Below are 15,264 nucleotides of genomic sequence, written 5' to 3' on the forward strand. Positions count from 1 at the left end.
TAGGCATTGCTGATGATGCGGTCCATACGATGCGGATCAGTGGACGCAGTTGTATGAGTTTCTATACAAGACAAACTAAAATCCGTTGCGTACGGTGCGCACGATGCGGGCCTGTGGACGCGTACCTTTAGGAGGTATTGGTACTTCGCCGGTGTAATATTTTTTAAATGTTATATTTTTATTGCCAGTAGAAAATATAAAAAGCAAAAAATAAGTATTATAAAAATTTAGAAAAATGTAAATTTAGGCTTTAAGCGCTTCATATTTTCTTATTATTGGCACCTATTAATATTTTCATTTATTTTATTGATTTTAGTGATGTATAATTGCTCTCACAAAAATGAATTTATTTTAAACGAAGTTATTGTATTTTAAAAGTATTAGTGAATTGTTTTTTTTTTGCTATTTTTTTTATCAAGTGATATTACTTTTTTTTTAATTTAACTATATTGGTAGCATAATTTTATTATTTTTTTGTAATACGTACCCTACTCAATTGTGATAAAAACTGTGTTTTTTCAATGAATTTTTCTAAATTAATATCTTTTGTTACTATTTTATTAATTTGGCAGCTAAAATTATGTTTGTATATTTTAACTATTTTATTAATTTAAGATAATGAAATACGGTAGTTTCCGTACAATCAAATTTGTCGAAAAAGGGGTGAATAAATAGATACAATATGAAAATTCAAAATCCATTTAATCCGTCAGTTACGTAATGTAAAAATATTAGACATATATTTTTTTATTTTGTCATATAAGATAACAATACTTAGATAAAACGAATCAAGTTTAGGAGTTAGTTGCAAATACGTCATTTCTACGTATAAAACGTAGCAAGAAGTGACGTCACGCGATATTTCAAATCGATATATCTTCGAAAGTATTTGTTTCCGTAAGAAAATAAAAAATACGTGTCCAATGTTTTAAAATCACTACATAGTATAAAACGAAAGTTGCTTTCTCTGTCCCTATGTCCATTTGTATGCTTAAATCTTAAAAACTACGCAACGGATTTTGATGCGGTTTTTTTAATAGATAGAGTGATTCAAGAGGAAGGTTTATATGTATAATACATGCATAATATATCACCATTGCACCCATGCAAAGCTGGGGTTGGGTCGCTAGCAATCTACAAGAAGGACATTAAAATAAAAATGAGTCATCTACCCTATTATAAAGTCGAAATAATTTGTTTTTGGCAGCGGAAACTACCAAATTCGTGCGAACTGCTAGGGAATGGAACTCCTTGCCGGAATCTGTGTTTCCTGAACACTATAACCTGGGTCACATTCCAGTGATGTTACGAGTAAATAGGTCTAACGCTTATGTACGCAGTACGTGCTCCATGTGTAGGCCACATCATCACTAGACGCATCAGGCGAGATTGCGGCCATAAGGTCGTTTGTGCATTGTGCAATATTTTTAGTTTATTCCCAAGCGGAAACTACCAATATTCTTGTGTACACGATTTTGAATAATGTTTGTAACACTAAACTAGTCACATTCCAGTGATGTTATAGTAAATATCTAACGCTTATGTACGCAGTATTATGTGTAGGCACAAATATAGACGCTATTTGATTGTGATAAGGTCGTTTGTGCATTGTGCAATATTTTTAGTTTGTTCCCAATAAATAAATATTCTTTTTTTACAGGAATGGGGTGGTTTTATAATCAGTCATAGAGTTTTTCGACACCTTTTAATGCCTATTATCTAGGCAGAGATGCACATATGTATATAGTGTAATACCTACTTTTTATCAGTTATGTTATTTTTTATGGTATAAGCCGGTAAACGAGCAGATAGATTACTTGATGGTAAGCAATCGCCGCCACCCATGGACACTCGAAACACCAGAAGCGTTATTAGTGCGTTGCCTGCTTTGCTTTTGGGGGTTAGGAATTTAAGGGTTGTAGGTGAATCGGAGTTTGGAAAGTGGGAAGTAATTGGGACACCTGACACACACAACGTAAGCGTTGTTTCACGTCGGTTTTCTGTGAGGCCGTGGTATCACTCCGGTCGAGCCGGCCCATTCGTGCCGAAGCATGGCTCTCCCACACTTAAAAAATATAAATCTATAACTCGTATAATACGAGGTTTGATCTAAAAACACCGCTTTTGTCACACTGACAACAGACCAAATAGATTTCCATTACACAAGTACGTTTGTAAACAAACAACCAATTCTTAATATTTTTTATACCAAAATTATCCAAGTATGACTCTAATAGATGCTATTATTAAAGCCAATACTAAGAAGACCACCAAAAAGGGGAGGAAGTGCACCTCCCCACCACCAGATTCAGTCAGTTCTGATATGGGTATAAAACCTTTAAAAAAAAAGAGAAATTACAAGGTAAGACATTTTCATTATTTGCCCGTGAGAGAACTTTCTGCCTCGCACAACAAAACTGTGGCATGAGCTGTCGTCTATTTCCGAATAGACACGACCTTCAAACCTTCAAGAAAAGAGCATACTCCTTTTTAAAAGGCCGGCAACGCACCTGTGACTCCATCAGGTGACTCGTCTCGTTTGCCACCTATTCCATAAAAAAGAGAGCGGAGGCACACGATGATTTCATCGTGTCAGTGGGCACAGGAACGGTGCGGCGCCGCAACGTTGTTATGTCGCAGCGCCGCAGTAGCAGCGTTGAACAATCTGTTAATGAAAGTTTCCTTGTGACGCAAAACAACTGAGCGGTGCCGCTCCGACGTCGCAACACATTCCCCCCTCCCACACCTTGTCTTGGTGGTTGCAAGTCCGGTGCGACGCCGAAGCGCATCGTGCTGAGAATTTTTGTAAAACCGAAAACAGATTGTAAGTGTCTGACCTGCCTGACCCAGGAATCGAAACTCCATGAATGGCAACAGTACTACTCATGTCCAGTTTACCAGCAAAGCAGTTTAAACAATATTTATCAAAAATTTCAGTATGCATATGTAAAAGCCCGCGTAGATTCCTCGCCGCCCCATTACAACGCGGTGGCCAAGCTGCGCAGCCTGCAGAACTGGCACCATCGAATCCAGAGGCTACGGATGGAGAACATATACCTTCTCATGCTGATAAAGAAAACTTACTTTATGGGGGTTAGTCTAAACCTATTTTAAACGTTTTGTTTTTATGGTATAAGCCGGTAAGCTAGCAAACGGATCACCTGATGGTAAGCAGTCGCCGCCGCCCATGGACACTCGAAACACCAGAGGCGTTACAAGTGCGTTGGCGGCCTTTTGGGGGTTAGGAATTTAAAGGCTGTTGGAGAATCCTGGATTAGGAAGACTGGGAAGGGGGGTAAATTGGGCCTCCGGTCAACCTCACACAACGAAACACAACGCAAGCGTTGTTTCGGTTTTCTGTGAGGCCGAGGTATCACTTCGATCGAGCCGGCCCATTCGTGCCGAAGCATGGCTCTCCCATACTTAAATACAGCCGTATCTCTACAGCGATAGGGTCTATTTCCCAACGTAGATACGTTTCTAGGGTCGAGTGGACAGCCACTGGGTCTACGAACCACTCCGTCCGATGCAGTACTACCAACACAGAGTCGATTTCTTGAAGAAAATCAGAACGGACAATTTGGTGCTGTACCAGAGAATTATGGCTGCGGTAAGTCACTTCTTCTCACTTCGCCTTCAGACGTAATGTGGGCAGACCTCCCACTAGGTGGACCGACGACATCGTCAGAGTGGCGGGGAGCCAGTGGATGCAGGTGGCGGCTTGTCGTTCTACGTGTAGCACTAAGGGGGAGGCCTTCGTTCAGCAGTGGACGTCTCTCGGCTGATGATGATGATAAACTTTCTGGAATTGATGATGGACTAAGGGGAATGAAGATGTACAATTCCCCCGCACACTCACCGGTCCAGTATAGGTTTACTCATGATGTTTTCCTTCACCGTATCTCAATTTTAAAACGGTTTTAGGCTAGGCCCGTTTTTTGTTCAGATCTAGTAATTTTCTTTATGCGATGCCTTTTATAACATTTGTTCTCCACGGACTCTTGATCCGTTCCCTAGTCATACAATTTGTTTTTTTTTTTTTACAATAAACCTTATCAATATGGTACCTATGTGCATTGCACGCTGCAATTAACCACAACTTAGTTAGGGAAAGTTTATAATAAGTTATAGTTAGAAGTAGTTTATAATAAGTAACTTTGTCGCATTAGATTTAAATATATCTGTAATGGCAAAGGAAACATGTGATAAATAAATAAATAAATAACTATTAAATTATTATTACAAAAATACTTACGCATTATCATATTTGTTTTATTATCCACTAAATTAAGTTTACTGGCGGCTCTGCCAACGCACTGTGAGAGCCGACCTGCCCCAGCAGAAGGCACTCATTCATGAGTATTATGCGATCCCTTAGAACTCAAGAGTAGAAACGACAGCGGAGTTGGACCGCGCTTGGGCGAGGAATCGACGGAAAATAGTGGATCAGGCGCTTTGTACCTTCGTGCTGTTTCCACCGATACCGTGTGAGGAGATCGAGGATTCTGCTTTTGTGGCACCTCCCGATGTGAAGAGACCCAGGTTATATTTACAAAGTATTTTGACTGCACGGTTGGTGCGGTGGCTAGGCAACTGGCTCCCACGCAACGGGTAGCGGGTTCGATTCCCGCACGCAGCAACTCTTTGTGTGATCCACAAATTGTTGTTTCGGGTCTGGGTGTCATGTGCATATGAACTTGTATGTTTGTAAACGCACTCACGACACGGCAGAAAATCCTAATGTGGGGCAAAGTTTTTTAAAAAAGAAAAGAAAAAAAAAGACTTTCTTGCAACATGCGTCAAACATGTTTCCGTGGTGCTTGGCGACTGTGCTCCTCCCAGTTGTGCAGCCCCTTTTGTGCCTTAAGGCTTAAGTCATCCTGTCTCCTGCATTAAATTCACCGAGGGAAGTGGAAACTGTCGTTTTCTTTTTCTTCTCCTTTAATAATATTTTCTGATTTTTTCGTTGCGGGATCCAAGACAGTCTTTCAAGTACCTGAGACGCGCCGGACTTCAGTGTTCTGGTGTTTTCATGGTTGTTGAATGATGTATCATTCTATCGCTTTCATTCTATTCGCTGGCTTTCTGTGATGCTACAGCATCAACTACCAGAAGTTTTCTTTCACCGTGTGATTGAGGTTACCAGAGTTCCAATCTTCTCTAACACCATCTGGGGATGGTTCCTATTCCTCAGATTTTCAATCCTCAAATTCCTAATCCCCTAAAAGCAACCAATGCACTGTGGGTTCGATTCCCGCACGGAGCAACTCTTTGTGTGATCCACAAATTGTTGTTTCGGGTCTGGGTGTCATGTGTATGTGAACTTGTATGTTTGTAAACGCACCTACGACACAGGAGAAAGGGAGAGAGAGAGACAGAAAGAGAAAGAGAGAGATCGTTTTTAAAAAAAAGGCAAGTAAAGTTAGGTCCATATTCATATAATTTATTCGCAGAGTATACATAAAGCTGGGAATGAAAGAGGGCGCTGTGATCGGAGAGATATGTGTGGAGCTCTTCACTGACACGTGTCCCAGGACATGCCAACTCTTCCTGGAGCTACTGGACGGAGACACCCTTGGACATGGGTATATTAAGACCTGCTTCTACAGGTAATCATTTCTTGAACTTGATTGTATCACATTTACACAAGAAATAAATCTGTATACAAAATACCCATATACATCAAGAAGCACTGAAGAATACAGGTTGAATAGAATGTCTACACAAAGTTTCAACTTAAAATACGTTTAAAAAAATTGGAACCAAATACTTGGTGTCGCATGGTTCTTGATTTTAAATCATACAAATGTATCACACCACTAGTTACAGGGGTCACTCGCTAATTACGAAACATTTCTTCTGTAAATACGATCACCTAGTACCTGTATCTACCTAATTTTAATGTTCGGTTTCTGGAATTTTATGTATTGGAAAAATTCCTAACTTCGTTCCATGAAAACATGAGTTTAAAAAACCCTCCCCGTATCGTTTGTTATGATATCTACATTATCTAGAAACCGTGCCCTTGGTATGTATACCCCCATTTTATTACACCGTGTATAAAAATCAATTGCTGTTCGTTAGTCTCGCTAAAACTCGAGAATGGCTGGACCGATTTGGTAAAGGAGGATGCAAATCCTGATAGCTATGTGTGTTATATCATGGGATAGGTAATTTTGAGCTGAATAAAAGTTACTATGGCGCCAAGTTCCAAATCTTAGTCCGTTCTTAGAGTTATTCTTTATTAAACATGGTAATAAAATTTTAGCCAAGTAATGCTATTTTTACGAAACAATTACATTTGTACTTTATACACGTAGTGTGGATAATAGGAACCTATTTAACCTCCTTCCAAAACCCATAAACACATTATTTGAATACGCACAAAAAAATAAAAAACAAATAAACAACTTTCCGACAACGAATGTCAAATCTGCCAAACCTCGGAAAATATGACGAAATTATGCTCAAACTCATTCTATGTCTCGCAACGTTTTTCAGTAGTATAATCCTGTGTCTGCTGTTGATTTCTATGAAGCTGGTAGACTTCTCACAGGTAGTAGAGGAATTCAAAGCCACGCATTAAAGGATGCTAGTCTCCGACACTGGCGTGACGGGGGGCAATGAGATCTTCATCAAAGTCGTCAGTCCTGAGGGGCAGACATTCACGGCCTACTTCTCCGAAGACACTCTCATTGAGGAGGTGAAGAACAGAGCGATAGATTTCTTCTACCCGACCGGGGAGACGGGGGCCGGTCGGTACAAAATCGTCAGAGTATTCGACACATCAACTTTGCACGACTTCCTGACGTTAGCCCAAGAGTCTGTGATGATGCAGGAAGAACTACTCCTCGTTGAGAGACGGCTGCCCGAAGCTGGGACGCTCTGGGACCTCGGCACTGTCAGAGCTCCCCAGCACGGGACCATTGCCGCCGCGACAGCGTCTCTACCGACTCCCACGAACGCCATGCGGCAACCAAACCTCCAATCCTTGTTATCAACCAACGAACTCTCCTATGAACTGCGCAAAATTCTTATATCCTTGATCGAAGCTGGAGCGAGACTGGCAGCGTCCGGCAGGAACTATGAAATGACGCTCGCACAGCTCACTGCGGCTTTAGAAGAACCAAGACGAGCTCAACCAGCCGTCATCCAGGTCATAACTCCTGAGGAGATTGCAGCTCGACTGAACATGAACGCTGACATCCAATCAGTCATTGAGGACCCCCCAAATCCGACCAAAGCAGACGGCAACGAGCTGTATCGTCGCGCGGAACACTTACAACGATTCCTGGAGAAGTTTCGGGAATGGCGCAACAAAATCGCTGAACCACCGAACCCTGAAGCCATCACCGCTCTCAAAGACCTTGGGTTTTCTTACGAGGATTCTGATAAAGCGCTACGATATACAGGATGCAACGTCCCAGCTGCTGCTTCGTACCTAATCGGAGAGCGTGGCTCGAGTATCTTTGAACTTGTAAACGGTCTACCTGATGGGTTAATCCTGCAGACTTTACTAAAACAGCCCCATATTCAACGCGGGCTCCTGAACACGAGGATGCTGATAGCTTTCATAGCAATGGTTGGACAGACTGGGAGTGCTTCCCTCTGGCTCAACTCTCCTCACGGGAGTCCGTTACTCTCTCAGATATCAAGGACGTATCACTCTGAGAAGTATTGTTTGGCTGTCAATCAGTTTTCTGAAGAACGGCGCGAGAATGCGAATGGACCGTCAACATCGAGGCAGAGGAATTGACGAAACGTTTTTTGAATGGTTTAACTGACAGTTTTTCTATTAAATTTTATTTTTATAAATAGATTTTCGTTGTGTTTTCTTCTTTTTCTCCTTATCGATGTATTATTCTTTAGTGCATTGTTAAAGGCAGAGTAGAATACCTACATTTTATATCACTCCTACTCTTCCTACAGGTATCGAAATACCTGTTTAACGGCGCATTCCAATAACCTACCGATCGGTAGATCAGGCATCAGCTCTGCTGGGCCCCATCTGTGGTGGTCTGATGGCTCTTTGAGGCGCGCGCGGAACGCTACGCGCCGTACGCACGGGTCTGGTTCTGTTCGGGCGGTGAGCTACCCTTGCTCGCCGTCCGCAGGCCCGCACGCACCCGTTAGGGTGCTTTTCCTCCAGAGGTGTGCTATGTTACGTTGCTGTGAATGCGTTTGGCTTCCACCAATCATTGGTGCACATAACTTAGCACTGATGGAAACGAATTCAGCTAAGTAGCTATGCGAGGAAGATGCGCAGCTATAGTATGCGATGTACCGATAGTAGGGAAGTCATCCATAGCATGGATCTTTCCATATAAAGAACATAGCTTAACTGAGTTCCTTTCCTCCACCACCACTCATCACATTGTTTATGAGTAAGTATTATTTATTTTATTGTAACTTTCGTGAGACATACTAAATTAATTATTATAATATGTTATCGGCTTACTCACGTAACTGTTTGACGAGGAACTCGACTAGTTTCAAGCCATGCTAGAGGCTCATATTCATGAGCAGCATTCCGCGACACACGACGACGCGGCGATTGTCGCGCTGCTACTGGCGACGCGAGTTTCACGATGACTTCATCACCACCATTTCTCTTGTAGAAAGGTGCCAAAGTTGTACTGGAGCGGCGGCGATGTGATCTACGACAACGGCTTCGGGTGCTACGCGCAACGCGGCCGCGCCATACCCATCGGAGCTGAGAACTATCACTTTCCGCATTCTATGGCTGGTAATATTATACGTTATAATCCAAACTTATACGTACTATACGTTCCAATTACCTTCCCTACTAATTCCCTACTATAATAATACGTTCCTTTCCAAAATTTATTCAAACACCACTGACATAAGGTGAAGGAAAACAAAACATAGTGAGAAGCCTTTTTTATGGGGGGGAAAGTCATCCTATGACTTCTCTCGCCTGGGCGGGGTGAGTGGGAGTGTCAGACTCTTACTGACTAAAAACCCCCGTTCCTACTCCTGCTTTTCGAGCCGGAGCCCCGGTAAACCCGCTAGGTAGTCCGCAGCTCCGGATTAAGCATCAGCCCTACTGGGTCCCATCTGTGGTGATCTGATGGCTCTTTGAGGCGCGCGCGGAACGCAACGCGCCGCACGCACGTATATCAGGGTCTAGGGACGCTTTCTCTCGTTGTAAAGAAAGTATTAAGACCATTACAAAAGAATAAGTAATAAAATCAGTACCCTTAGTACGAGTTTGCTTTACGTTTAAAGTAACCGAAACCACAGGCCGTCCGGCTTGGCTTGGCCGGCTCAAATAAATCAACCAAAAAACGTAAAGCAAATTCGTACTAAGAGTACAGTGCAGCCGTTTTGAGACCACCACTGCTCTTATCTCGTAACAACAGGGACTCCACATTTGACAGAGACCCGGTAGTAAACCTGGACGTTTTAAACTACGATCTCCAACTTACTATATAGTATGTATCGGTAAAACGCGGTGAATAGAAATCGAGGGGTGAATAAATTTTAGGACATTTTCTCAATATTTATTGGCTCCGTTCCTGCTACTTTATTATGTAATTGTCAATTCAAAATATTAGAACCGAGCTCCATCGGATTCTAGCCAGTCATTGGTTGAGATTATTATCACAACCAATGATATGGCAGACCGCGATCCAGTTCACTTTGAATGTTCCAAATTGACAATTACAGAACGGCCTAGCTGTACCTACCCATTCACTCCGTTTTACGATACGTCGTAAAAATATGATTAGAAACCATCTTATGGATACTTAAGAGGGTTTGGAAGTCTATAGTCTAACAGTGGATTGTTTGTTATTGATGTATTTGTTGTGCCAGGTCTGCTGTCCATGCGAGTGACGATGGACGACGAGATGTGCGGCATATTCAACATCACGTTCAAACCGCTGCCGCAGCTCGATCTGCGGAACGTGGTCTTTGGGAGAGTGAGTTTATACATACATAACCTTACGCCTGTCTCCCATGAGGATAGGCAGAGACAATGGAACGCCAATTGCTACGTTTCTTACACATCTCTTTCGCTTCATCAACAGTCATCAGTCTTTTCATGCATGCTCATCGGTTAAAGGTACTTATAAATTTGACCCTTCTTTAATATATCGCCAATATGTCCGATTACCGACGACCCCGTTCAAATCCGCCTTGTATATTTCTTTCGTAAATCTGCTTTCATCCATTCTTTCTACATGTCCAAACCATCCTAACATTCCCTTTTCATTTCGATAATTTTGTTTATAATATATCCCTTTATTCCTTCAAGAGGATTTTAGATGTGGATAATATGACCCATGCATTGGGCACAATTTCAGGCTGTGTGCTATAACTGAGAATAAAAAACGAAACGAAACGAAAAACTAAATATGTATGTATAAGTATGTAACGTAGTTAGTCGGGACGCTACCAAACGCCGAAAACAGAGGATGGTAAGAAACTAGTCTTATTTTCCAAAAATTAAGGAATTCAATGTTTATTTTATGTAGGTAATAATATTTGTAATCAACTCCTTAAGGCTGATGTTGCATGAATACGCGCGGATGTAGCTAGCTAGCTTAAAATCTTTCGTCAAAAATAGCCGATTACAACAAGTCAAAAATAGTCGAAACAATGTAACCAAGAATTGTATTGTGAATCTGATTGAAAAAGAGTAACCTATGGAGTTTCTTACTCGTTCTTCTCCACAGGAATCTACACTTTGGAACGAGCAAATAGAGCAACTAGAGGACTGACCGACAGACAGACGGACTTGACTTTGACTATTTTATGTAATAATAGTTGTAATCAACTGCTTAAGGCTGATGTTGCATGAATACGCGAATGAATCTTTCGTTAAAAATAGGCGATAAAAAGAGCCGGCCATTTAGGGTTAGGGATTTAAGGATTGGCGATTTGAGGTTTAGACATAGAAGAGGGGAAAAATACCTTTATCTACATACTAAAATTCCTTTCTAGGTAATCCGTCCAAGCACAACATACAACATTATAAGCCAGCTGGGCAACGCCCTGAGCTCGCGACCCATCATCGAGGTGATATCATCGCGCCGCAAGCAGGAAGGGCGGTGGATCGTCGGTCAGCCCAATACGCGGCTCGCCAGCAGATCCGCCGGGTTCCTGAGGAAGATGCTCATGTCGTAGCTTTGGTTTTGTAGTGAAATTTAATTATGTGAATGTCATGTCATGTTTTGTGTGTTTGGAAATTAAAGTGTTTTTTAAAGGACTGGTGTTTGTATATTAATATTACTATCACCTCCCCCTAAAACAACTATATAATAACAAAGAAGGATTTGCCATATAGGGCCTATCTCACTTAATACGGGAGGGGCTGTTATTGGTTGATTATCCCCCTGAATGCGAAGAGGCTATTTGGTTTAACCTAAAACGTTCGGTAGCATCAGTTGTATACCTAGGCTGCTGTAGGTCTCTTTAAATCACGACACTACGCGACGGTAAATATGGGTGGTTACTCAGTACTACTCTACAATCCAGTGCTTTTTTTTTTAAGGGGGAAAATCATCCAATCACTTCTCCCGCCTTTGGCGAGGCGAGAGGGAGTGTCAGACTCTTACTGACTAAATACCACCCCGTTCCTACTTCTGCCCTTCGAGCCGGATCCCCGGTAAACCCGCTATTAGTCCGCAGCTCCAGACCCCCCTCCCCTTAAAACAACTAATGAGACATCGTAAGAGAGTTTGCCATATCGGGGTAAGGATTACCAGAGTTGCTAAAGAGTGGCTAGAGGCTCTGCTTCTCATCAACAGCCTATAAGTGGCCACTGCTGACCAATGGCCTCCTCTCACACGGAGAACGTTTGGGCATCAATCACCACGCTTGCTCAATGCGGGTTGGCGATTTTAAACTTATAATCAGAAATTATAAGCCCAGCTTTCCTCACGATGTTTTCCTTCATCGTTTGTCAGTGGTGTCTAAATAATCTTAGAAAATACATATAACTCGGAAAAAATCTCACTGGCACTTGCCGTTGGTAGGTTACGACCCATGACATGAGAAGCGGATACGTCTTAGACCTCCGGGCCACGACAAGGATGATGAGAAACAATAAAACACAGATAAAAATCACAATAACGATATAATTATTCATCAAAAAATAACTAAACAGTTTCATACAATCCATACAAACACATTAAGACACGTACACACTATACTAATTTACTTTATATGAGGGAGTAAGGGTGAGTACACACATTAAACCAACCAGTATTTAGTATGTAGTACCCTTAGTATGAGTTTGCTTTATGTTTAACGAGATTGAAACGAGAGCGCGTTCAGTGTTGATTGGATGGTTTATTTAAGCCGGCCAATCAGATCGCCGAACGCGCTCTCGTTTCGCTTACCTACTTTAAACATAAAACAAACTCATACTAAGGGTATGTAGATAGATAAGAAAATTTCGGGTTCGATTCCCGCACGGAGCAACTCTTTGTGTGATCCACAAATTGTTGTTTCGGGTCTGGGTGTCATGTGTATGTGAACTTGTATGTTTGTAAACGCATCCACGACACAGGAGTAAATACTAAAGTGGGGCAACGTTTAAAAAAAAAATCTATACTAATATTATAAAGCTGAAGAGTTTGTTTGATTGAACGCGCTAATCTCAGGAACTACTGGTCTGAATTGAATAATTCTTTTTGTTTTGGATAATGCATTTATCGAGGTAGGCTATAGGCTATAAAACATCACGCTATGACCAATAGAAGCCGAGCAGAGCGGGTGAAACCGCGCGAAATTAGCTAGCATTATATATTTCTGACATTAGTTATTTAGTTTCTGTCAAAAATAGATATTTTTGGATGAAAATCAGTTATGAATTTCTATAATAACTATCGTGAGACATACTAATGTCCGAATACTCAAACGCTACTCAATTTTAAGACGCTCTCAAATGTAGTTCTGTCCCTATCAATTCTTTATAAAATGACAGAGATAGAACGATATTTAAGTACAACTTAAAATTGAGTAGCATTTCAGTATTTGGGCGTAAATTAACTAAAAAATCATGGTTTACTCACTTCTAGCATTGATGAAGAGTCCCTCTGTGACTCGAAACTAGTAGAGCTTTTCTCCATTAATATACGTGAGTAAACCGTGATTTTTAGTTAAGTTACAAATATCATTTCAGCCGTTAATTTCTAATCTTATTATATATTTGTAAATGCGAAAGTTTGTGAGTGAGTTTGTGTGTATATTTGTTACTCAATCACGTCAAAACGGCTGAAGGGATCGGTATGAAATTTGTAACAGGGGTAGAAATATGGTCTAGAATAACACATACAGTACTTTTTACGACTACTACTCGAAACAATGTAACCAAGAATTGTATTGTGAATCTGATTGAAAAAGAGTAACCTATGGAGTTTCTTGCTCGTTCTTCTCCATACTAATCTACACTTTGGAACGAGCAAATAGAGCAACTAGAGGACTGACCGACAGACAGACGTTATAAATATTATTATATTTGCTTTGACGTTCAAAAGTGCCTTCTTGGTCTATTTGAAATAAATAATGTTGACTTTGACTTTTTATCGCATGGCAACGCAGACTGAAACCGCTGTAGTAAGTTCTAAGGCACATATCATTCGTTCTATGTAAAATACCCCTAGTATGAGTCGACTTTACGTTTAAAGTAATCGAAACGAGAGCGCGTTCAGCGCTCTGATTGGTGGGTTCATTCGAACCGGCCAATCAGAGCGCCAAACGCGCTTTCGTTTTCGTTCAACGTAAAGCAGACTTAATTATTATGTTATCGGCTAACTCACGTAATGTTTTGACGAAGAACTCAATGAACTTGTGTAGCAGTGCAACAAATCGCCGCGTCGTTATCGCGGAATGCTGCTCATGAATATAAGTCTCTAGTGGTTGACGCTATTCTGTCCTCCAAAACATTACGTTAAGATAACATTTAAAATTTAATGTCTCCGAAAGTTACAAAAGTAAAGCAAACTCGTACTAAGATTACTAATTAATACCGTCTATACCCACCCCCCTCGCCCTACAAGATATAAGAACACATACAACAATATAGTGGCTTAAGAATCTACTGACATAGTATAAAACAAAGTCGCTTTCTCTGTCCCTGTGTCCCTTTGTATGCTTAGATCTTTAAAACTACGCAACAGATTTTGATGCGGTTTTTTTAACAAATAGGAAAATCATCCTATTATATGTATTAACAGATTCTTAAGTCACTTAAACATGTTTTAATTTTATTCACTAACAATAGAGATGATGACTGGATACGAAAAATATAATTATTTATACTAATATTATAAGTTTGTTTGTTTCAAAGCGCTAATCTCCGGAATTACTGGTTCGAAATGATTTTTTTAGGATGCTTCTCGCAATAAAATGTTTCTCCTGTGTCGTGGGTACGTTTATAAACATACAAGTTCACATACACATGACACCCAGACCCGAAACAACAGTTTGTGAATCACACAGAGTTGTTCTGCGCAGAAATCGAACCCGCTACACGTTGCGCAGCAGCTGGTTGTCCAGACACCGCGCTTATCGTGCAGTCATTTTCAGTCAGCGGGTGAAACCACGTTGGTACTAATAGTTTTTTATTTATGTGAATATATGAGTCGTTTCATATTTGAAACGGGGGCAAAGCCGTGTAGAAATATTTTAATAAATGATACGTTTTCAGTCATCATCCCTATTATATTCAATTTTTTATTGATATGTTTATTTCGGCTAGCGATTACTCTTACAGTCTTAAAACAAAATAGCCAGATTACAGTCAGTCGGGAATTCTTAGCAAAATGTTGTAGAATTCCACTATAGTACAATGTATTTGGAAAAAGTTTTATCTATCTCTATACATACTAGCTGACTCGGCAAACTTTGTTTTGCCTTTATAAATTACTAGTAAAACCGGCGAACTCCAATGATTTTCCTTATTTTCCTGCTTTTCTCTTGATTTTTCTTTGCTCACGCCTTACGGAGCCCGAGACCTTTCCAACGAATGCAAAACCGTGGAAATCGGTTCGTGCGTTCTGGAGTTATAGCGTCAGGAAGGAAAACCCGACTTATTTTTATATAATAGATAACACATTTCGTCAAAAAATTATAAAATTAATAATTGTTGAACCACCCTTATCACTTAGGGGTATGGAAAATAGATAGTAGCCGATTCTCAGACCTACTGAATACGCATATTATATAAAATTTGGTAAAAAGCCGTTTCGGAGGAGTACGGTAACTAACATTGTAACATGGAAATTTCATATA

At 40.7% G+C, this 15,264-nt stretch overlaps 1 protein-coding gene and 1 long non-coding RNA gene across 3 annotated transcripts in view; one reads left to right on the plus strand and one right to left on the minus strand.

Annotated features, from left to right (window-relative positions):
* The first annotated feature begins 2,152 nt into the window (after nt 1-2,152).
* LOC118278437 (uncharacterized) lies at nt 2,153-11,179 on the plus strand. Of its 2 annotated transcripts, XM_050703693.1 has the most exons (8): nt 2,153-2,362; nt 2,938-3,093; nt 3,485-3,610; nt 4,379-4,542; nt 5,454-5,609; nt 8,619-8,746; nt 9,838-9,944; nt 10,969-11,179. In XM_050703693.1, exons 1-8 carry the CDS (start codon nt 2,225-2,227, stop codon nt 11,149-11,151), a joined length of 1,158 nt encoding a protein of 385 aa, XP_050559650.1. In that variant the 5' UTR covers nt 2,153-2,224; the 3' UTR covers nt 11,152-11,179. The 2 variants fall into 2 exon arrangements, with proteins under 2 accessions (XP_050559650.1, XP_050559651.1); XM_050703694.1 differs by lacking the exons at nt 2,153-2,362; nt 2,938-3,093; nt 3,485-3,610; nt 4,379-4,542; nt 5,454-5,609 and adding an exon at nt 6,393-7,731 and having other exon boundaries at nt 10,969-11,166.
* Nucleotides 11,180-12,086: 907 nt separating this feature from the next.
* Nucleotides 12,087-15,264, minus strand: part of LOC126912288 (uncharacterized) — a 62,824-nt gene continuing 59,646 nt past the window's right edge. Inside the window, exon 2 of the long non-coding RNA XR_007706917.1 lies at nt 12,087-13,380. This is a non-coding gene — a long non-coding RNA (uncharacterized LOC126912288). The remainder of the gene's footprint in view (nt 13,381-15,264) is intronic.

Source organism: Spodoptera frugiperda, chromosome 24 (genome assembly GCF_023101765.2).
Source record: "Spodoptera frugiperda isolate SF20-4 chromosome 24, AGI-APGP_CSIRO_Sfru_2.0, whole genome shotgun sequence".
In the NCBI taxonomy this organism is placed as follows: Eukaryota; Metazoa; Arthropoda; class Insecta; order Lepidoptera; family Noctuidae; genus Spodoptera; species Spodoptera frugiperda.

What these genes read in the sequence shown, in the direction of transcription:
- LOC118278437 (XM_050703694.1), top strand. Translation starts at nt 6,590, where the DNA reads ATGCTAGTCTCCGACACTGGCGTGACGGGGGGCAATGAGATCTTCATC. An exon ending in CGCGAGAATGCGAATGGACC is followed by an intron (nt 7,732 to 8,618) that starts GTCAACATCGAG and finishes TTTCTCTTGTAG; the next exon opens with AAAGGTGCCAAAGTTGTACT. An exon ending in CTTTCCGCATTCTATGGCTG is followed by an intron (nt 8,747 to 9,837) that starts GTAATATTATAC and finishes TTGTTGTGCCAG; the next exon opens with GTCTGCTGTCCATGCGAGTG.